This window comes from Danio rerio, chromosome 12 (genome assembly GCF_052040795.2).
Source record: "Danio rerio strain M-AB ecotype USA chromosome 12, GRCz13ab, whole genome shotgun sequence".
NCBI classification, from domain to species: domain Eukaryota; kingdom Metazoa; phylum Chordata; class Actinopteri; order Cypriniformes; family Danionidae; genus Danio; species Danio rerio.
Genome location: NC_141032.1, coordinates 14,268,700 through 14,291,918, shown reverse-complemented (window position 1 = coordinate 14,291,918; position 23,219 = coordinate 14,268,700). Strand labels below are relative to the sequence as shown.

Below are 23,219 nucleotides of genomic sequence, written 5' to 3'. Positions count from 1 at the left end.
ACTCCTTTCCAAACCTAGCTTTAGTCTCAACTGTTATATTTGACTATTGATATGGCATTAAGTGCCTTTCTCATTTGAAAGTTACTTTTGACAAAATCATTTGCAAAAGGACTCAACGTAAATGTAAAACGTAATGTTTTAATGGTATTTGAAAATGGAAAACATTGCAAATAAAATTTTTCTATTTTTTTGTTTGTTTTTAATATTATACAGCAGAATTGTTTGACTGCTGCTTTTCGTTTACTGTGGAACTAGCTATAGACAGCCAACTGTGTTGTTTATGAATGAACATGTCAAGTGAAATTATTCTACAGCTTAGCAAGTGTATGACTTAACAGGAACATTAGGTGGCGCAAACGCGTCTTCAGTTCCACAAAAGAAGAAGTTGTTGTGTGTTTGCTTTCGGTTTTCCGTCTACCAAGATGCACACATATCGTTTGTGGGTCATTTTACCAATTTGTATTGCGTTGTTGGCCGTGACAGCAGCATGTGGTGAGTTTATGTAACCATTTCCTTGATTACAAAGTACGCAGATATTTATTTTTTTATTGTTATTATTGGGAGATTGGCTTTAACAACTGTACCAAGAGGTTAGATATCATATCAATTCCCATTTCACACTGGTGTCATTTGACGAATTAACAACAATAAACTCTGTTTATACTACAACTTTTCTTGTCAATGCAAGTTAAAGATAAGACTATAGACATAGATAAGACTCACAAGGTCTAGTATATTTTGGGAAGCACCTAAATTATGTAATTATATTTGCATATTGTTATATTATAATTAAAACATTCATTTCACATAAGCGGTTAAAGATGAATGTATTTAAAAAAGGATTAAATGTTGGCATCACATGTTTTAGCGCCCTCTTCTGTTCAGCCTCTGTCAATACTGTTATGATTTTGTGTAACAGCTCCTGTGGGCTTACTTCCTCTATGTCTCTGTACTATGGCTCTTCTGTGGAAGATAAAGATCGAGAATCGCTCCCTATTGAGTCTTTTGACTCAGTATGTGGCTATGAAATCAGTGGGCTGGCTGGGGAATCGCCAAAGAAACAGAATGGAGAAGGACACCCAGGAAATTCGTCGCGTTCAGGAGGAAACGCTGCTCAGGCGCCTGCGCAAACACTCAGACACAGTCTACGGCAAACTATACGACTTCAGCTCGATTAAAGGTGGTTTTCACTTAACTCCCTGTGTATAGGAAGTGATACAACAACCAAAAATAATTACAACTCACAATTCTTTATCTAAATAAATAATGCTGTTAGTGATTAATCGTGACTGATCTTATTACATGTGTTTATTTGAGAATGTTTTTATATTTGTATGTAAAATGTTAAATGTAATATAAATTATATTTAAATATAGATGTAGACTATATCACACACAGGACACACAATTACGATGTGATTAATCATGGTTAATTGACACTGCTAACAATTTAATTTAATGGTCATATCTGGTCACAAGCAGAGCGATATGGTTGTATATCAGCACTGCTGTGATTTAGCCACAGCCATTTTATCAAATCAGTCAAAAGATAGCAACAATGGCAGAGTTTTCATATAGCATTTAATTTAGAGTTATAAAACATCGCCCTCAGTCAAATTGGTCTGGAACAAATAACATGATTGTAACCAAAAATATTGTCATTATAATCATTAAAAATCATAGAGAAACAGGTGCTGTTATAAAAAAAAAAAAAATCACATTTGAAGTTTGAACAACTACATTCGTTAGCTATACATACTCAAAAATGCATTATGTGGCAAAATAAAAAGCAGTACACTCGCATGAGAATCTCAGTAAAGAATGCAGGAGCTAAAGTGATATACATGTGAAGAGGGAAGAACAGTGCTATAATCGGTAGAATATTGCATGAATCAGCACACGTTTATGTTTGACTGAATTTTGTATAATGTATAATGGCGGGCTGCAATGTTAAGCAATGATAGGTGGTTTTGTGTGCCCTAAGCTCCGATGCAATCACAGATTTTGCCATTATAATGCTTAAATTCTCCAGTAAATAACCCATGTGGGTTATTTTGGTTTTTAATCATATAAGTACTTCATCTTTAAAAACAAACTATCACATTTAAACAGAGAGTTTCACTGCCAGAGCAGTGAGCTTGTTTTTCATATTCCCCAATATGGCACACCATAAACTATGCATTATGAAAAAAGAGATAGTTTCAGTCATATATATATATATATATATATATATATATATATATATATATATATATATATATATATATATATATATATATATATATATGTATATATGTATATATATATATATATGTGTGTGTGTGTGTGTATATAGATCAGCTTTTAAAAATTGAAAAAGCTGCAGCATCATATGTTTTCTGCTGAAAATTGGCTATGGTTGAATCTACACTCAAATAATGGCCTTTGTCCATGAAATAAAGTCATCTGATGCAAAAGAAAGGACAGATGTTCATATTCAAATATGATTTTAATTCAAGTCATGGCATTCTTCAAAAGTAGAAGGGTCTGATGGCAGACTACTGTGGGTGTGCAGTTAAGATTTTAGGTTATTTACAGTGCATTTAAATCAATCATGGTTTTTGATAATCAGTATTTTACATTTGAAAGTATTATTTTGAAAATTTACATTTTTTACATTATGAAAGTAGTATTGTTTTTTAGCAATTAAAATTAAAATGTGCCATTGCAAAATGTACTACCATCTTGTCTTTAAATGAAATATTTTTTTTACTGTATCATTTCAGACACTGAAACATTTAAACAGCGTCATCCGGTCACAAATTATGATCATTATGAAAAGTTTGTGGATCGTGTGGCTAAAGGAGAGCAGAAGGTTTTAATATCGGAGAGTCCTCTAATTTTGGCTATGACATCAGGAACGTCTGGATCCAGCCGTATGCTTCTGAGCACCAAAGACACTAACACAGACTTCTTCCTACAGGTCACAACACTTACACTTTCATATATATCTAAGGTGATTAGCCACTAGTGGCAAAAATAATGACAAAACTTAAGCAGATTTCCTGGAAAACTTTCCTATATCTTTCAATTGCTCAGACAACCTGGCAAGAATCTGGTTAAGCCAACTATTTGCTCTGTTGAGAAAGCTCAATAAGGTCTTGTATTCTATCTCACAAAAAGTGGATTGATTATGAACCCGATAATTATGTGTATTAATATGTAATTAATACAATTTTTAAGCTTCTCATCTGGCAGGCAGAATTGAGTGTGTACTATAACAGCCTGTCATGTCTTTATTTGTTTCTGAAAGGATTCAGCAAGAAGCGCTGAGGAAGTAATCTATTGTTTCTACCCATTTTTCCCTAGGGGGTTACTGTTTGTCTAGATGTCATGAGACGAGCCTTTCCAGCCACCGAATGTCTTCAGAAAACCCTGAAACTCTTTTACTCTCCTCTCATTCGTCAAAGTGAGGCAGGTATTCCCATCGGCCCCAACTCCTCGACCCCTGCATCCTCTAGACACATGCTCCATCTGTACACCACACCAGCGCTTGTCTATCAGGTAGGTGGAATGTATGAATATGCATTTAAATTATGAATTTAACATAAGATTTAGTAATGTGCAAATGTTGGGGTGAATAGGGAGACAAACCGTGTGAGGAAATTTGAAAAAATTGTGCTGAGCAAAGATTAATCGTGATTAATCGCATCCAAAATATCTTTGTATTTTCATAATATTTGTGTGAATTATACACTACTGTTAAAAAGTTTAGGGCGGTTTTTATGCTTTTTTTAAAGAAAATTATCATCAAGGCAGCATTTATTAACTGTAAAAAACTGATTAAATTGTTAAATACTTACTTATGAAATATTTATTTATTATTTATCGTTTGTATTTTCAAATGAAGTTATTAGTCCAGTCAATACTGATTTTATTGCTATTAATAATAATAATAATAAATATTAGAGTTATTGATTAGATGTGACTGAAGACTGGAGCAATGAAGATAAAATTTCATCATTAAAATCTCTGGATTAAATTATTAATTTAAATTATAAACTACTTTTGAACAGTGATTTTAAAGTGCAATAACATTTCACAATTTAAAAATTTTTACTGTATTTTTGATGAAATAAATGCAGCTTTAGTGAGCAGGATCAGCTTTTTTTTAAAAAACATTTAAAAATCACACTGACCCCAAGCTTATGACCAGTAGTGTATATAATTTTGATTTATATATAATAAACAAAAATACATAAAAATATACAAAACAAAGATATCTACATATTTGTATTTATATATAGATGATATCATATACACTACCTGACAAAAGTCTAGTCGTCGATCCCAGTTGTAAGAGCAACAATAATAACTTGACTTCTCGTTGATCATTTGGAAAAGTGGCAGAAGGTGGATTTTTCCGATGAATCATCTCTTGAACTGCCATCCAATCATCACAAATATTGCAGAAGACCTATTAGAACCTGCATTGACCCAAGATTTTCACAGAAATCAGTCTGAAATTAGTTTAGTGATGGAAAATCATGGTTTGGGGTTACATTCAGTATGGGGGTGTGGGAAAGATCTGCAGAGTGGATGACAACACCAATAGCCTGAGGTATCTCATGACATTTGTGTTGCCCGTTGGTTTACAAACCACAGAAGAGGGCAAATTCTTCAGCAGGATAGCACTCCTTCTCACATGTCTGCCTTCACATCGAAGTTCCTGAAAGCAAAGAAGGTCAAGGTGCTCCTAGATTGGTCAGCTCAGTCACCAAACATGAACATTATTGAGCATGTCTGGGTAAGATAAAGAAGGAGGCATTGAAGATGAATCCAAAGGATCTTGATGTACTCTAGGATTCCTGCAAGAACGCTTTCTTTGCCATTCCAGATGACTTTATTAGTAAGTTATTTGAGTCATTGCTGAGATGTATGGATGCAGTCCTCCAAGCTCATGGCAGTCATACACAATATTAATTATTTTCTATTGCACCATGACTTTGTATTCTATACTGTAAATTGTTTCTGTTAAGTGACGAGACTTTTGTCTAAGCAAGTCAGACCTTACTGTCCTAATTATATAATTATAATATTTTATTTTGGTAAAATAAGCGAAATCTAGAGGCCTTTGCCTTTCTTATAAGCCACTTCTGGTACCAAATGATCAACTTGAAGTCACATCATTATTTGTTGCTCCTAAAACTTGGATAGGCGACAAGACTTTTGTCAGGTAGTGTAGTCTTTTAAGTGTAGGTATTTTAGTGTAGTGTCTCTAAAATACCATGTTGACTTTGTCTGTACTGTAGGTGCCTTATGAGAGGGATGCTTTGTATCTCCATCTGTTGTTTGGGTTGAAGGATCGCAATCTTGGCATGCTGGAATCAAACTTCTGCTCAACCATCTTTTATGCCTTCAGAGCTCTTGAGGTACATCAGTGTTATAGTATCACATTACTCATTGACAATGATTAGCATTATAATCTAAGTGATCATCTAGCAGTAGTCTCATATGTAATTTTAAATGAGTTTTGCAATTGTTTGTAAATCCTAGAACAGTTAAAGGCTTATAATTGGTTTCAAATCATACGGAAACCTACTTTAAAAAGTAACAGATGAATATAAATGTGAAGCTCAGGAAGGAAAAAAAAAAAATTTTGAATAAAAAAAAAATTGCCATTTAAAAAAATTATATCCTGGTTGGGAAAAAGTAGGAATAGTTGCAAAGTTTGTCATTATTTGCACACTCAAATGATTCCAAACATTTGAGAGTTTCTTTATTCTGCTAAAGGCTAAAAAAGATATTTTTAGAATGCTGGGAAACAACCTGTAAACCTTGACTTCCATTGCAGGAAAAACAAATATTATTGGAGTCAAAGTTTTCCAGCTTTTTTCAAAATAACTTTCTTTGTGTCCAACAGAATAAAGAAACCCTAACAGGTTTCTTTTCAGAATTATCTTTTATGGGTGAACTGGCCCTTTAAACTGAGAGTGTGGGGCTGACTTCATTGCTATTAATGACTGTACGCACACATTGATGTCTAATTGAGATCAGTGCACTGATCAGGTCTACAGGTCTGATCAGTGCACAATCATGTTACTCATAGAAACTCTGTAGGGCACAATATTATGTTGCCATATTCAAGAAAACATTCAAGATTTCAAAATACTAAGAGAACAATTTTATACTAAAAGGTATAGTCCTTAAAAAGGGGGCGGCGTGGTGGCGCAGTGGGTAGTCTCACAGCAAGAAGGTCGCTGGATCGAGCATCGGCTGGGTCAGTTGGCATATCTGTGTGGAGTTTGCATGTTCTCCCCATGTTTGCGCGTGGGTTTCTTCCGGGTGCTCTGATTTCACCCACAAGTCCAAAGACATGCGCTGTTGTTGAATTGGGTAAGCTAAATTGTCCATAGTGTTTGAGTGTGTATGGTTTCCCAGTGATGGGTTGCAGCTGGAAGAGCATCCACTGCATAAAACATATACTGGATGTTTCACTATGTGAAAGTGTATGTGACAAATAAAGACCTGATTTGATTTAATTTTCGGGATAAATTGGCAGTTCATTCCGCTGTGGCATCCCCAGATTAATTAAGGGACTAAGCCGAAAAGAAAATGAATGAACGAAAAGTTATTTATTTATTTAATTGTTTTTACCAGGAATGAACATAGCTTGATAGGTTAGGAAAAATCTAGCAAACATTTAAATTTATAGTCACACTTTACAATAAGGTTTGTTAGTTAATGTTAAGTAGTGCATTTACTAACATAAACAAACAATGAACAATACATTTACAACAGTATTTATTAATGTAAATAAACGTTAGTTAATGAAAATACAGTTGTTCATTGTTAGTTCATGTTAACTCATGGTGCATTAACTAATGTTAATAAGCATGGACTTGAATTTTAATATTGCTTTAGTAAATTTTCAATTATGATTAATAAATGCTGTACATGTGCTGTTCATGATTTGTTTATGTTAGTAAATGCATAAACTAATGAACCTTATTGTATTACCATAATTATTTAATGGTTGAAATGTTGCTCGTAGTGTGTCGTGAACCAAGCCCATCACTGTCCCTTCCAGTGCTCGAATTTGAGTACACAACCTACTGATGAACAACCTCGGGAGCTAAGAAGCTGACTGAGATGCACCCTCTGTTAGAGATTTATTCATAGAGACTTTGTAGAGCACAATAATGTGTTGCCATATTCAAGTAAAGATTGAAAGATTTTAAAATTCTAAGAGAGGAATTGCGTACTATAAAATTTGAAACATTTAGAAATATTTTTCAAAAAGATGTTTTTTACCATTTCATGGTTACGTTTGTTTCATGGTTAAATTGTTAAAAGCTCATTGTCAAATGTTATTTTTAAATATTTTCTTTCCATAACAAAGTGCTGGCAGCAGCCATTTTAGTACAGTTTGTGGTTTCCTTTTAGGGCTTTTTCTACTTGTTTTTCACTGGTCTAGGAGCTAGTTTAAGCAATAAAATGTTTTTTAAAAAGTAGAAATCATAGATTTAGGACTGACACGTTAATATTTTTAAGACTTTCAAATAAAAGAAGCTATTTTTAGCTTTGTAGTAGGCCCCAGATGTTAAGTGAAGTCCGAAGTTGTTTGAATCACTCTTCAGTGGTACCAAAAATAGCGGTATGAGGCTTCCGGTTCTGGCGTGCAGCTAAAATGTTGCATGAACGGAGCTCGCTGCTAAATATCAACAATAAATCCCTGAAAAAGATCCTGAGCGTATTTAAACATTTGATATTCACTTAAACTTAGAACTTAAGAGACAAAACTATGGTTCCAGAACTATTTTTAACACAGTTAGATGCAATGCAAGAAATTGGACGGATACAGTACTACTCATATGTTTATATGCCAAATATGCTCTCTACACACTTAAATACCATTTCCATTTTCAGTCAATTGTTTTGTAACCTATAGCAATAAGAACATTTTGCCATTAAAAATGTGACCTGAATCCATCTTTATTCAGGAACATTGGAGAGATCTTGTTATGGATGTGGAAGTGGGCATGATCAGCTCTGCTCTAAACCTAGAGGCTGATGTGCGCTGTGCTTTAGAAAAGCTGATGAAGCCGGATCCAGAGAGAGCTGCTGAACTCACAGCTCAGTTTGAGGAAGGATTTGAGGGAATTGCTCTCAGATTATGGCCTCAGTTACACCTGGTCCTGGCAGTAGACTCGGGTTCCAATCAGATTTATGGGGAGATGTTACGGCAACACTACTGTAAAGATGTGCCATTCTACTCCCCTTTCTATGCTGCAACTGAAGGTAAGTTTAAATTTCTTTGTATTGTTGTAAACTTGATCATAATCTCACAGCTATACTAGGTTATAATGAGTTACAGTGGGCAAGGTTACTTCTTACTACGGACTACAGAGTGTTTAAAGATAATGTCTGGACTCAGACTGCAGAGTATATATATCCAAATCAGAATGAGATTGCACTTCCATAAAATCATAGTAGATGATTCCGCAGATGTTTCTACTAATAGTATGCTTACTAAACAAACTGTCATCATTTCCATAATGACAAGTACAATCAGGGAGCAGCCCAAATTAAAAATAAAATGCATTGATAATCAGTAAGTTCAGATAATGGATCACTCTGTCCACATGCTGGCAAATTGTGAAAAATTTGGTTAAAGGGCTGGTCTTCTACGATATCATATTTTAAACATTATTTGATATGTAATAAAGCTGTGTGAACATAAACAACATCTCTGAATGTAAGATGCTCAAAGTTCAATGCAAAGGGAGATATTGGCTTTTACAGAGATAGCTTAGCAAAGTCTACAGCAAGCAAAGTTTGGAGACTACAAAAAAATACATCAAGAGATCACAAATGCTTCAGGTTACGAGTATTTACCACACGCATACACCCCACACAGCAAAGGGCTGTGGCTGGAGGCCCTGTAATGTTATAGCAGAGAATGCTAAAATGCTGTTCAAAGCTACTATTTTCACAGAGCTTCTTCTGTTTCTGTATTTTGGCTTTCAAAGAACATGACACAAAGAGAGAAGTGCTTACAATTTAATTTTAGTTCCCTAGTTCCTAGTATCAGAGAATTATAAAAAAATATATAGCTAGCATTTGAGAAAGGACAGCTTCTAGAATCTCTCCAAGTTCAGTGTTGGATTCGGCTAAAAACTCCTCCAACCAAATTAGACGAAGCTGTGAATTGTGAGCCACAACCTGTAAGTATTTTTATTTGTTAAAACTGATGTATTGCATGAACAGTTTTTGGCATTAAAATTAAACAAAGATGTAAACAACGGCAAATGCTGTTTGCTGAATTTATTAAATACACTTGTTAGATTTTACACAGCGCAAAAGCACGTGCTTGTAGGGGTGTGACTCCTTTCCTGGTGACATGAATCCGATCCATAAATCACAGCACATTATGTTAGCTGACCAATCAGAGCCTTTTGACAGCAGGCCTTTCAGAGCAACTACAAAATATGAGTCATTTTTATGTAAGCTGAGTAGCATATATAGTATAGCAGTATATAATCAAATGAAGATAAATGAAAAAATAACATAATTCTTTACAAATGAAGCATAAGCACACATTGCTTTGCATCTTATAAACTCAACCAAGCCTTAAAAATACACTCTGGACCACCCCTTTAAAAAACATATAGTTCCGGTTATTGATTTAAAATAAATGATCACATTTAAGTTGTTGCAAGTTACTCTACAAATGCTGCATTTACACCATGTCAGAAATGCATAAACACCGAGATGACTAAATGGTGACATTCAACTCAGTGATGTTCACATTCTTGGACTGGATATTGTCTGTTTTAATAGTTGGCAAAATAAACTTGCTACTTGCATGTTTTTGGCAAAATATATTACAGGAATAAAAAAACAAATACCATGAAATAACTATAACTAACTATAAAATAACATTTTACTACTTGTAGCAACACCATTTTTAACTGGTCCTTTGGTGGTCATGAATAATGTGGTACAAGTTGTAGCTCTCAGAAAACTCCCAGTTCATAAATTAAAATTCTGATGTGACTGTTGCTTAGCAACCATTCCTCTATCAGCAAAGAGCCAATAAAAATAAGTTGCACTTAATTATGTGTAACCTTGCTAGGCACATGAAATAACCCTTGTATAAAAGCAATAAACTCAATCAAGCTGGGATTTAGGGGTAGTGTGGTGACAGTGGGTAGTGCTGTTACCTCACAGCAAGAAGGTCTCTGGTTCGAGCCTCGGCTGGGCATTTCTGTGTGAAGTTTGTATGTTCTCCCTGTGTTTCTGTGGGTTGCCTACGGGTACTGCAGTTTCCCAGACAAGTTCAAAGACCAAATTGTCAGTAGTGTATGTGTGTGAATGATAATGTATGGGTGTTTCCCAGTGATGGGTTGCAGCTAGAAAGGCATCTACTGCAAAACATATGCAGGATAAATTGGCAGTTCATTCCGCTGTGGCGACCCCTGGTTAATAAAGAGACTAAGCCAAAAAGAAAATGAATGAATGAGTGATGAATGAAGCTGTAATTTACAGTAAATTTATAACAGCTCTGCAATGTACAGCACTCATTAGCTGTTATAAATTCACTGTAAACTATTGCTTCTTATGGCTTGTTGCTTTATTTGAAAATTAGCATTGCTAGTACAGTGCAACTGGCAACATTTAACAGCAAATGTGTCAATAGATCATATAGCTGCAATGAGCAGATTTCACAGATTTTAATTGTAATTGTCTGTAATTGATGTTTCAGGATTGATAGGTGTGAACCTGTGGCCTCTGCAGGAGAGAAGACAGTATCTGTTGTGTCCTCGCTCCATGTTCTGTGAGTTCATACCAGAGGAGGATCTGGAGTCAGATCAGCCCAAAACTCTCCTGATGGAGCAACTTAAGGAAGGACACAGCTATGAGCTGCTAGTCACCAATGCATCTGGATTATTTAGGTCAGGTATATAAACAAAACATCAAATAAGAAATGTTTACAGTTAGTTTTAAGATTACATAAATTATCTCAGGTTCACATTGATTTTCTATTTTTCTGTTCAGATTTGTCTCAAAAAATAGTTTTAATTTTAATAATCATTTAAAAAAATAATCATAAGATATCGTTATTTTCTACAGATTTTACATGCGTAACAATTAATGTCAAAAACACTAGGATCTATATGGAACAAAATCAATGCCTAAAGTCTTGAATTAAAAAGCTTGTTGAATATCACAAACTGAAAAAAATAATACAGCGTATTAACAAGTTATTGCATTTTAATGACTTGAATTCCAGGGTTTGTATTTTTAGGTCCTGAAATTTAACATATCTGTTTATTTAGGCTGTGAATATTTCAACGAAAAATATTTCAAACACGTTTTCATACTTAAAAATTCAATAATTCATATTCAATTTTCAGATTTCACTTACAAAATATTCAATACACTTTAAAAATACGATGTATAATATTCAAAAGGTCATTTTCAGTTCATTTTATTTCAGTTCAAATATTCGCTTCCATAAATTCAGTGGATCAAATTCGACTGATAAAATTCAACATTACATCCGGGAACTGCAGGAGAAGCAATAGATTGCCGATTGAAGATCGCCAGCTGCTCTAGCTTTCACCAGCAGGTGGAGATGGAATAATGTAAGATTTTTAACCCAGTAAACAGGCGAGAAAAAAGGCTAATAAAGGCACAAAAGTAGCATTCAATTTTAATATCAATGCCTTGGACATTATAAATAATAAAAAGTATGAGTAAAATGAGTAAATGAGGTTTTAGTCGTTTATATTTGCCCTTATGTAACGGAAGCCAGCTGGTGATCGCGTAAAGCTCACCCCTCGGATCCAGGGACAGACGTTGTTCTGCAATCTTATCGGAGCTTGTCTCCCATGCTGGCTCGATACCTGCTCGGACCGGTGCGGTTACTTGCACATAAACCGTCTTTTGATGAATATGATGTTACACATTGTCTATCTTTATTGACTCTTTCTTCCATAGACGCAAAGTATATTGACAGCTAAAGAATATAAACGTAAGAGAAACAGGAGAGGAAATATTATAATAATAATACAAAATAGATAAACATTGACAGGGCTAAGAACAATTACGAACAAAGATTTTCAAAACCAGAGAGATTTTATGAGAATGTCACAAAACAGTTTACTTGGAAATGTTAAACAGAGTTCAGGTATGATTTAAGGTTGGTTATGGATGGGGCGTCTGATTTAAAATAATTTTGCGAATGCATTAAAGGGGCGTCTTCAGTTATTCACACAGAACCGAACTAATATGGCATAACTATAAGGAGTAATGTTTGCGCAGTTTAAACGCAGCTGTGTCAGGATTGGGATAGGTTATACATTTTCATCATTTAAATTATTATTATGATTGTTAATATTATTATTGTATGACATTTTTTCTAATTTTTGGGGTTCTGCCATGGTTAAACGTTTGCCAAATGTCTTAGTTTGTCCAGATTATTGTTTTATTGTTATGTAGCCTATAGGCGAGAAAAAAGGTAATAACGCAAAAGTGGCAATGTCGCAGCCAATGATAACTAATAAAACGAGTCGCCTGTGGTTTGATAATAGGCAGTTATAACTGACTTTGTTTTTATTAAACGAGAAAACCGTTATTTATAACTTTTCAGCGACCGTTTGTATTTTATGATTAGCAATGTTGATCTTTTTTGCAGTTATTAAACATATAAACTTATTTAAACTGGTTTAAACTTAATATAGTTGTCACTTGAGCTAGTTTCATAAGATTAATGTTTATAATGCGTGGTTTGACATGCGTGGCTGAGCTTTAATCGCCATCTACTGGAGAGAATGTTTTGCTCATTTATAACTCTTTTCTGCAAGTGTGTTTTATGATTTCACAAAGTCAAACCATTATGTTTTTATTTTATATTTTGAGATGATCATATTTAAATAAACAATTGCTAGGGTAGCTAATAGTTTCTTTTTTCTTGTTTTTAAAAAAAAATCAGTAGCTTATAAAATCCAAATTTTTGCTTGACAAAGTTATTAGTTTAGGATACTGGATGCATTTTTGCTGTGTTGGAAACTCATAAGCTCACACTAAATCAATTATATCATCAGAAATGACAGATATAAGAAATCCATTAATATTCATCACTCTTTTTACACTTATACAAGCAATTTCGCGCCAACGTCAGCTCCACTTTCGGAAATGGTAAACAGCGAGGTGTTATTCATATAAGCCCAAGCATGACATATGTCATGATTAATATAATAATCGAAACACTCTTGTAGGCTATTCTTATGCTTGGCCAAATGTCATGACTTTCACTTTCATTTTACATTATTATGCACACGCCCAGATGTCATCTGAAACTTTGGAAGAATTCCTATCATATATTGACAGCCATCCAGCATCTCTTAATCAGTTTGCTGTGGCGGGGCGCTGGCTCTGACTGGCCACCGGAGCTCGCTGCCACTCGTTCGACTTTGCATTCTGCATTCGCAAAATTATTTTAAATCAGACGCCCCATCCATAACCAACCTTAAATCATACCTGAACTCTGTTTAACATTTCCAAGTAAACTGTTTTGTGACATTCTCATAAAATCTCTCTGGTTTTGAAAATCTTTGTTCGTAATTGTTCTTAGCCCTGTCAATGTTTATCTATTTTGTATTATTATTATAATATTTCCTCTCCTGTTTCTCTTACGTTTATATTCTTTAGCTGTCAATATACTTTGCGTCTATGGAAGAAAGAGTCAATAAAGATAGACAATGTGTAACATCATATTCATCAAAAGACGGTTTATGTGCAAGTAACCGCACCGGTCCGAGCAGGTATCGAGCCAGCATGGGAGACAAGCTCCGATAAGATTGCAGAACAACGTCTGTCCCTGGATCCGAGGGGTGAGCTTTACGCGATCACCAGCTGGCTTCCGTTACATAAGGGCAAATATAAACGACTAAACCCTCATTTACTCATTTTACTCATACTTTTTATTATTTATAATGTCCAAGGCATTGATATTAAAATTGAATGCTACTTTTGTGCCTTTAATAGCCTTTTTTCTCGCCTGTTTACTGGGTTAAAAATCTTACATTATTCCATCTCCACCTGCTGGTGAAAGCTAGAGCAGCTGGCGATCTTCAATCGGCAATCTATTGCTTCTCCTGCAGTTCCCGGATGTAATGTTGAATTTTAACAGTCGAATTTGATCCACTGAATTTATGGAAGCGAATATTTGAACTGAAATAAAATGAACTGAAAATGACCTTTTGAATATTATACATCGTATTTTTAAAGGGTATTGAATATTTTGTAAGTGAAATCTGAAAATTGAATATGAATTATTGAATTTTTAAGTATGAAAACGTGTTTGAAATATTTTTCGTTGAAATATTCACAGCTTAAATAAACAGATATGTTAAATTTCAGGACCTAAAAATACAAACCCTGGAATTCAAGTCATTAAAACGCAAGAACTTGTTAATACGGTGTATAATTTTTTTCAGTTTGTGATATTCAACAAGCTTTTTAATTCAAGACTTTAGGCATTGATTTTGTTCCATAGATCTATTTTGACAGTCCATGCGCAAAGCGCAAAACGCAGGGTGCAAACGCTTTCCGGCCGTGTCAGAATGCATTTTTGTTATTTAAGGACGGGAAAATCTGCTTTGCGCCGAGGCACATGGTCTAAAAGGGTTGAGTTTATTTTCTTAATGAGTTATAGGTGTGTTTTAAGAATAAACCAATCATAGTCTCCTCTCCCATTACCTTTAAGAGCCTTGCGTCACACCATAAGCGCATTTGCTATTTACATGACGTAAAGTAAGTAGAAGTGGAAAAAATGAGCATTTCCCAAGCAAACAGTTAACAGTTTTTTTTTCTTTTTTCTTTTTTTTTTACAAAAAAACAGTTGAACAGAACATCTACCGAGAATGAGAGATAAATGATCTACTTTCACTTTTTTAGGGAAACCTTTACGCACAGACATCAGTTAGCCTATAAATAATTAATTCCATTTATTAAGCGCAAATATTTGTTTCAAAACTATTTCTAAATTCAGTTCTAATTTCCAGCAAAGGAATAAATGAACAATATTATCGAAGTGTGTTCAAAAACCTGAGTTATATCCTAAAACACATGCTGTGCCCCATATGGTCTAAAACCTGCAGGTGGGCAAATCTAAGCTTGTTTTTAATAAAACAAATATAAATATGCGTATAATAAATTATACGGCTAATCATAATAACATTATACAAAAGCAAATTGTTATGAATGAACAGAAAAAGCCTCCCGAGATGAAGAAGACATAAAAGCAGTGGTTTTTCATATTTATGTAGGCTAGAAAATATTAAGTTTTGTAATTTTTTAATGCTTTATATTTATATCTTATATACATTCTTATTATATCCTATATATATCCTGAATATTGTATTTTTTTTATATGTGAAGATATTTGCATATTGCTCTACATCTTTCTGTGTGTATTAAGCAGTGTGTAAGCGAGGCGCAACTCTGCGCTGGACTTTAGACAGGGTTGGTTTTGGTCTATTGAAAAATCTTTTATAGTTTCTCAAAATAGCAACGCGCCAGCAATGCGCCGCAGAACACCTTCCTTTTTAGACCAGAACACCTATGGGCGCACATATGAGCGCAAATGCATTTGCTATTTAAACAGCGAAGCGCAACGACTCAAAACGAATCTTGCGCCAAGCTAAAACTATCAAAAGACTTTCCGCGTCTCACGCCACATTGCGCCAGGTGTATGATAGGGCCCTAGATGTTTATTTGATGTTAAGATTTTTTCAGAAATGGTTGTTGTTATAATATCTAAATTGCAATTCATAGGAATAAACCAGCGCTTAATTGAAGTCTGAGTATTAAATAAACATTTTAAGGGCATCATGCACTAGTGCAGTACTTATTTCTTAAATAGTGTAAACATTTTCAGTTTTTATAGTCTTTAGAAAATTGTTTAATAGTCTTGCAGATTAATTTAGAATCTGTCTTACACCACATAATTAACAATATCATTGATTTTACTAAATCAATTTATTATTCGTCTCTTTAAGAAGTCTTCTAAGAAGTCAACCTGTTGATGGCACAATTTTTTTTAGACCTCAACTACAGCTACGCTGTTTGAGGGTGGGCATAAGTAGAACATAGACCTTTCCGACATTGTGCAAATTTGTTTCAAATCTACATAGGTTTAACCAGGTAGTACAAGTAAGATTGTAATTTCTGGTGATGGCTTATTATTGATGATTACACTTACATTACTTTTGTGAACACTGCTATTTGGTATCAAATCAGGTGGTGTTATAATGCTTTTTTTGAGGACAATTTTATAAACATGCATTAGTTAATGTCAAGTATTTGTGTACTGATTCTTACAAATAATGAAAAAGTAATCATATATTACATTATTAGAAAGGTAAAATATGCTGGATATAAGGGATGTTGTTTTTACTGTACATTTATGTTTTTTTCAGGTATCGCATTGGAGATATTGTTAAAGTAGTTGGGTTTCATAACCAGTGTCCAAAAGTGGAGTTTCAGTACAGGTAATTGTTTGTTTATATACTTAATCTAATGAAGGGTTTTTAAATCATAAGATTTGTGTTTACATTTTTTAATTTATATAATTTTATTTTATTATTTTTACATTTTTAAATGTATATTATTTAGTATTACCTGTCCTTTCTGTTTATTATATCTTAACAGGAAAAAAGGATTAAAACATTGATGGTTATTTAAAACTTTTGCATAATACTTTGCCTCATTATTAGGGCCAGAACGAATCTGCAGACATTTTTAGGTTTTTCTGTGCAGAATTTTGTGAAAATCTGCAGATTTATGAGGAATAATTTTGGAAGTATCTCTCCTAAAAACTTAATATATTAAATAAAAATAATATTTTTAAAAACTATTATTTAATGTTTACAATTCAAATCCAATTAGATCCACTTATTTGGTAAACAAAGCAAGTCTCTCACATAATATATTTACCAAAAGACAGAAAAATATTACTTTACAAACTGTATTGTAAATAAATTATATAAACATTTTATATTTGTATATAATATAACTGAAATTAATCTAAAAACTGAATAAATATAAGTTTACACACATTTACACAAGTCAATAAATAGACTGATTAGCTAAAAATCTGTGCATTTCCTTGTGGGCCTACTTGTATATGCCCAATGTTGGGAAGGTTCAAGTTGGTACCACAGTCAATCAAAACATTTTTCTGTGTTAACATTTGTTCAATGTCTCTGTTCAGGCGTGGTCAGATGTTGAATGTTCGTGGTGAAAAAGTGTCTGAATCACTGTTTTTGGGAGCTCTTAAGCGGGCTGTGATGCAGTGGCCAGGAGCCAGACTCATAGACTACAGCTGTGTCGAGAGTGGCATTCTAGGTTTGTAATACACAGTCTTTTTGCAGCAGATAAAATCGTTTACAGCAGTGAATAAAGCTAAACAGTATGGTTGTAAATTTCAACCAGCCTGCTAATTATTTTTAATAGAGGAAATTATTGAACCAGCAATGCCAGTAATTCACAAATTTTAGAATTAGTTATTAATTTATCAGTGAAATAGATAAATAGAATTTCAGGGCTGGCTCAGTGTATTCAAACAATGCTGTGCTGGATGGAGAGAATATTCACCTACTGTACAAACATTACAAACTTTTTCACAGATAACTTCCATTTTAGATCAATTTTAGCTACTGATGCTGTATTCATGTGAATAAATGGCCATTTACACACGTACCATGGTGTAAAAAAAGTGTTTACCCTTACTGATTTTTTAAATGTTTTAGATCATCAAAATAAGTTTAAATATAAGTCAAAAATAACACAAGTAAACACATCATGCAGTTTTGAAATGTAGGTTTTAAAACTGAATACAAAACTACATAGGCCTGTGTGAAAAAGTGTTTGCCCCCTAAACCTAATAACTGGTTGGGCCACCCTTAGCAGCAACAACTGCAATCAGTATTTTCAATAACTTGCAATGAGTCTGTTACAACACTGTGAAGAAATTTGGGCCACTCATTTTTTTCCTGAATTGTTGCAATTCAGCCACACTGGAAGGTTTTCAAGCATAAATCAACTTTTGAAGGTCCTGCCACAGCATTTCAATTGGATTCAGATCAGGACTTTAACTAGGCCAATCCAAAGTCTTAATTTTGTTATTCTTGATTTCTTCATATGTGAACTTGCTGTTATCCTACTGCAGAACCCACTAATTTAAGGTCACTAACAGATGGCTGGACATTCTCCTTCTGGGTATTTTAGTACACAGCAGAATTTATGGTTATGCATAAGGCTTGGGGATCATCAAGATTTTTTTTTGGGAAAACTGGGATCAGCATTATTTTTTTTTTCTCAGCCGTGGTTTTAATCTTGGAACTCTGGCATGCAAACCATTATTGCCCAGTCTCTTTTTTATGGTGAAGTCATGAACACTTGGCTGAGGCAATAAAGGCCTACAGTTCTTTAAATGTTGTTGTGGGGTCTTTTGTAACCTTTTAAATGAGTTGTTGGTGCAGTCTTGGAGCAATTTTGGTCAGCTGGCCACTACTGGGAGGGTTCTCCACCGTTTGTTCTTGCAAGTTGTAGATAATGGCTCTCACTGTGGTTTGCTGCAGACCCAAGCTGTAGATCTCTATTATTTTCTTTCTAATTTGTTGATGTCTAGATTTTGAGGATCTTTTGGTCTACTTCAAACACTTTTCACACAGCTATGTAGTGTTTAATTCTGTTCTTCAGTTAAAAACACTATGATGTGTTTACTTGTGTTATAGACTAATATTGAAATTAGTTTGATGATCTGAAACTTTCCAGTTTGACAAACATGTAAAAAAATTAGGAAATCATTAGGGGCAAACACTTTTTCACAACACTGTATATGTGTGTATATATATGTAAATGTATGTGTAAAATAAAATTTCATTCTTTCAAAAACACAGTCCAGAAATGTGTCATTATAATTAATAAATAAATTTGGTACAAGACATTGATATATAGTATAAGTGGGCACTGATCTTCTGCAAATCTTTCATCACACTCTAGTGTCAAACTATGAAAAATTAAATAAAACAAGCTGTTTTGGCTATGTGATCATTTTCAATTCTGCCATTGAGATTTGTTGATAATCTGCCAGTGGCAAAATTTTCAAATGAATATACATCTACATTTGATATTTAGCCGTTACCTTTATCAAAAAAGACTCACAGTCTTACACACCCCATGAGCACACATCCGGAGAAGTTGGGGGTTAGACATGACATCAGCCGTGGTATTGATTTGAGGAAGAGAATTCTGATTATTCTCTCCATAAACCTACAAATCTAAAAGTAGCTTATTACACCTTAATGACTATTGAGAATTATTGATATTCTGCTAGTGGCAAAAGTTATCAAATGTATTTACATTTAATATTAAGCAGATGCTTTAATCATAAGTGACTCACTCACCCCATGAACAGGGGGTTAGACACGACATCAGCCATGATATTAATTATCGAGGTAGGAAGAAAGTTCTGGTTCTGGTTATTCTCTCCCACCATTAGGCCAGAGCTGCCACAGTAATATGCAGTCCTGCATACTAAAGCAACTATTACAACTATCAAAAAAGGAACCAATAGGGCAACATAACAACAACACTATTATACTGCCAACATCTGTACAGTCTGACAAGTAGCAACTGAATTTTTACAAATCATACAGTGCACACATAGCTTAAGTTGTATTGAATCGGGAACAATTTTATTCCATATTTAACTGCTGCTTTAACTGAAAAAACTGTCCAAAAGCATTTCTCCTAAGTTTAACTGAACAATCACCTCTAACCCATGACCTAGTCTGTCTTATATTGTCCTTGCCAACAGTCACATTGTTTGAGGGGTGGTGGTGTAAGATCATTAAATATTTTATACATTAAACATACATCAGCTTAAAATAAGAAACTGTCGAATGTCAGTAAATTTTGTTGTGCAATGCAATTACAATGATGATAGCTCCTTGGCTTTTTAGCTAAAATGTTAACAGTTTGTTTATATAGAACATTCAATGGTTTTAATCTTGTAATGTTCATGTAGGACCAGCTTGTAGCACAACAAGATAAGTGAGGGAAAATAGTTGTATTCATAAAAAGTTTTGCAGCAGCCTTAGATAACTGATTCCTAATGTTTCTATAAATCCTCAGGCTTGCTCTAGCACTTTTGCTAATTTAAATTAGAGTCAACTCTATTTGTTAACTCTAAATAATTGACTATATTTATTACTTCTCCATTAACTAAAATATCTGAGCAATGCTCCTCATTTTTGTTAATTGGAAAAAAAAAACATTCCCAGTTTTACTTACATTGAGGGTAAGAAATGAACAATATTACCAGTCTTAAACTTTTTTGAGTGCAGCTTTGTTAGCAGCTTGTTATTTGGTTTTTGCATGAGTATATACTACTGTGTCGTCTGCATACATTTGAAGTTGAACTTCTGGACACACTGTAGGCAAATCATTAATGTATAAACTAAACAAAATTGGCCCAAAAATTGATCCTTGTGGAACTCCAAAATTACAATTGATGAATGGTGAGCATGCGCCCTTAATTCTTATACATTGCTTTCTCGATTTATTAACATTATCAAATGCCTTTTTTAAATCAAGAAAGACAGCACCAACAACTCCACCCTAATCTTTGTTTAATAAAGTAACAGTTTGCGGTCTCCGTAGAATGACGTGCTTTAAATCCAAACTGCATAGAATGTAATTTATCTAAATTAAAATGCGCTACTAGCTGATTACAAACAACTTTTTCAATTACTTTAGAAGCAATTGGTAAAATACTGACAGGCCTATAATTAACAAGATTAGCAGGATCACCAGTCTTAAATATGGGTGTTGCTGACTTCTAGGCACTTGGAAAATAAGATTTCTTATTGATTAATTAACAAGATGAGTTAAAAGTGTATTAAAAACATTTGCATACTTTAAAAAAATGCTGAGTCACATTCAAAGGCATCTTTAGCTCTGGAACTCCTAAGTTGATTAAAAAATTTTAGTACACAAGATTAAGAAATTTCAGAAATATTAAAATCAGTAAAATCATAATTTGGTGATATAATGTCTTTACTTCTCACACTAAATCCTTGTGCTAAATCTTGGACTTAATCTATTAAAAAAATCATTAAATACCCTAGCAATTTGATACTTATTTTGAATTAAACGTCCCTGAGAATGTAACTCAATAGATTTATTATTAATGTTTCTTTTTTTTTTGCTCTTTATTAATATTCTATTATACTTCCCTACTATTCCCTTTTGCATTATTTATAAGATTAATCAAAAATGTTGCTTTCACTTGTCTTAGTTCCTTACAACTTTGTTACGCAGTTGCTGTTCTTTTATCATAGGCTAACCCTGATTTAATCGATTTCTTTATGTGTGTGTTGTTTGTGCCTGCTATAGGAAATGCATCTGGAATTGCTCAACCTCATTATCTTGTGTTTGTTGAGCTAAAGGGTTTGAGAAACCTCTCAGAGGAACAAAGATACAAGGTAACTGTCAATAATGTTTATTTAATAAATTTAAGAGACTATTCTCTTACTCATTATATTCTTTATTGATTTTTAAATCCAACAGTTAGACCAGTCCCTGCAGGAGGACTCTTCCATCTACAAATCCTATAGGATCAAGGGCAGCATTGGACCAATGAGAGTTCAGCTTGTCCGCAATGGCACTTTCAAAGAACTGAAAGATCACATGATGGCATTCTCTAGTGTTTCGTCTAACACCTTCAAAATGCAGCGTGTGATACGCAGGAAAGAATTTGCTGACTTTCTACTGCAGAGGGCGTTATGAGCATTTCAATTCGAAAATATTTTGTTGCATACTAGTTTTATATATACAAAGAGTGGTAAATAATACATTGGTGGGTCGATTCATCTAAAAAGACTGTGATTGCTGTGTTTAAGTGTTTGGACCTGCCATTCACAATATTTGGTCAACCAGTAGCATGAGTTGGAAATACTTGTTTGTCCAAGTTGTACAGGCGAGAAACATGATAGCAGAACTGCTTGTTGTTATCAGAACAATGTTTCTTAATGGTGGAGGACTACAGTACTGCACATTTTAAATGTGTTCATCATTAGAAAATGGTTGGATTAGCTACCAAAAAAGTCTAATTATTAGGTTGTTTTTGTAAAAATATTGCAGGTATTTATAACAAGAAAAATGAAATTATGTAATAAACACCATAATTAAAAAATATATATGATCGAATGCATCCATTCCTGTTACTTATTAATTTAAAACCAGTGGGGATGGTATTCTAATAAAATGCATATGTTGTAACATCCAGTTCTCTCACTTAAGCTTCCATTTTTATGTAATATTTTTATGATTTTTAAATTAAAGTATTTATTTTATTCATCCTATTTCATCCCGTATTACCTGTGAACCTTTCCCCAATAAACTATATTATCCATATTTATATACCTACATCTGCAGTCACTATTTTATCACTGAATTATATCAGTGTTGGGGCATACATGCACACACTAACCTGCAAAACTGTCACTGCCAATGAAATAAATGACCTTTTATTTGTTCCTTTTAACCAATGATGTTCGCAATGGAGTATTAGACTCATTCATACTTCGACTCACAGCAAAAAGGTCGCTGGTGCGAGCCTCGGCTCAGTTGGCGTTTCTGTGTGGAGTTTGCATGTTCTCCCTGCGTTCGCGTGGGTTTTCACCACAGTCCAAAAACATGCGGTAGAGGTGAATTGGGTAGGCTAAATTGTCCGTAGTGTATGAGTGTGTGTGGATGTTTCCCAGAGAAGGGTTGCAGCTGGAAGGGCAACCGCTGAGTAAAAACTTGCTGGATAAGTTGGCGGTTCATTCCGCTGTGGCGACTCCGGATTAATAAAGGGACTATGCCAAAAAGAAAATGAATGAATGGCTGAATGAATGAATAATTAATCTTTTTAGATATAATGTATTATTTTATTTTACATTATTGTATAGAATTTGGGTGCAGTGGGTAGCATGTTCGCCTCACAACAAGAAGGTTGCTGGTTTGAGCCTCAGCTAGGTCAGCTGGGCATTTCTGTGTAGAGTTTGCGTGTTCTCCCGTGTTCATGCGGGTTTCCTCTGTGTGGTTCGGTTTCCCCCACAGTCCCAGGACATGCGCTATGGGTGAAATGGGTAATTATCCAAAGTGTATGTGTGTGAA

General features: G+C 34.0%; 1 protein-coding gene across 2 annotated transcripts; it reads left to right on the top strand.

Annotated features, from left to right (window-relative positions):
- The first annotated feature begins 358 nt into the window (after positions 1-358).
- On the top strand, positions 359-22,484 carry ghdc (GH3 domain containing). 2 transcript variants are annotated; one of them, XM_087274981.1, is made up of 11 exons: positions 359-492; positions 973-1,180; positions 2,765-2,961; positions 3,348-3,542; positions 5,291-5,410; positions 7,982-8,279; positions 10,747-10,936; positions 16,469-16,540; positions 17,263-17,396; positions 21,453-21,541; positions 21,627-22,484. In XM_087274981.1, exons 2-11 carry the CDS (start codon positions 1,024-1,026, stop codon positions 21,843-21,845), a joined length of 1,671 nt encoding a protein of 556 aa, XP_087131107.1. In that variant the 5' UTR covers positions 359-492; positions 973-1,023; the 3' UTR covers positions 21,846-22,484.
- Positions 22,485-23,219: the final 735 nt, after the last annotated feature.

Bases quoted from the DNA above. Each gene is read 5' to 3' on its own strand.
- ghdc (XM_087274981.1), top strand. From the start codon at position 1,024: ATGAAATCAGTGGGCTGGCTGGGGAATCGCCAAAGAAACAGAATGGAG. The intron at 10,937-16,468 runs GTCAGGTATATA...TGTTTTTTTCAG, and splicing joins AATGCATCTGGATTATTTAG to GTATCGCATTGGAGATATTG. The intron at 17,397-21,452 runs GTTTGTAATACA...TGCCTGCTATAG, and splicing joins TGTCGAGAGTGGCATTCTAG to GAAATGCATCTGGAATTGCT.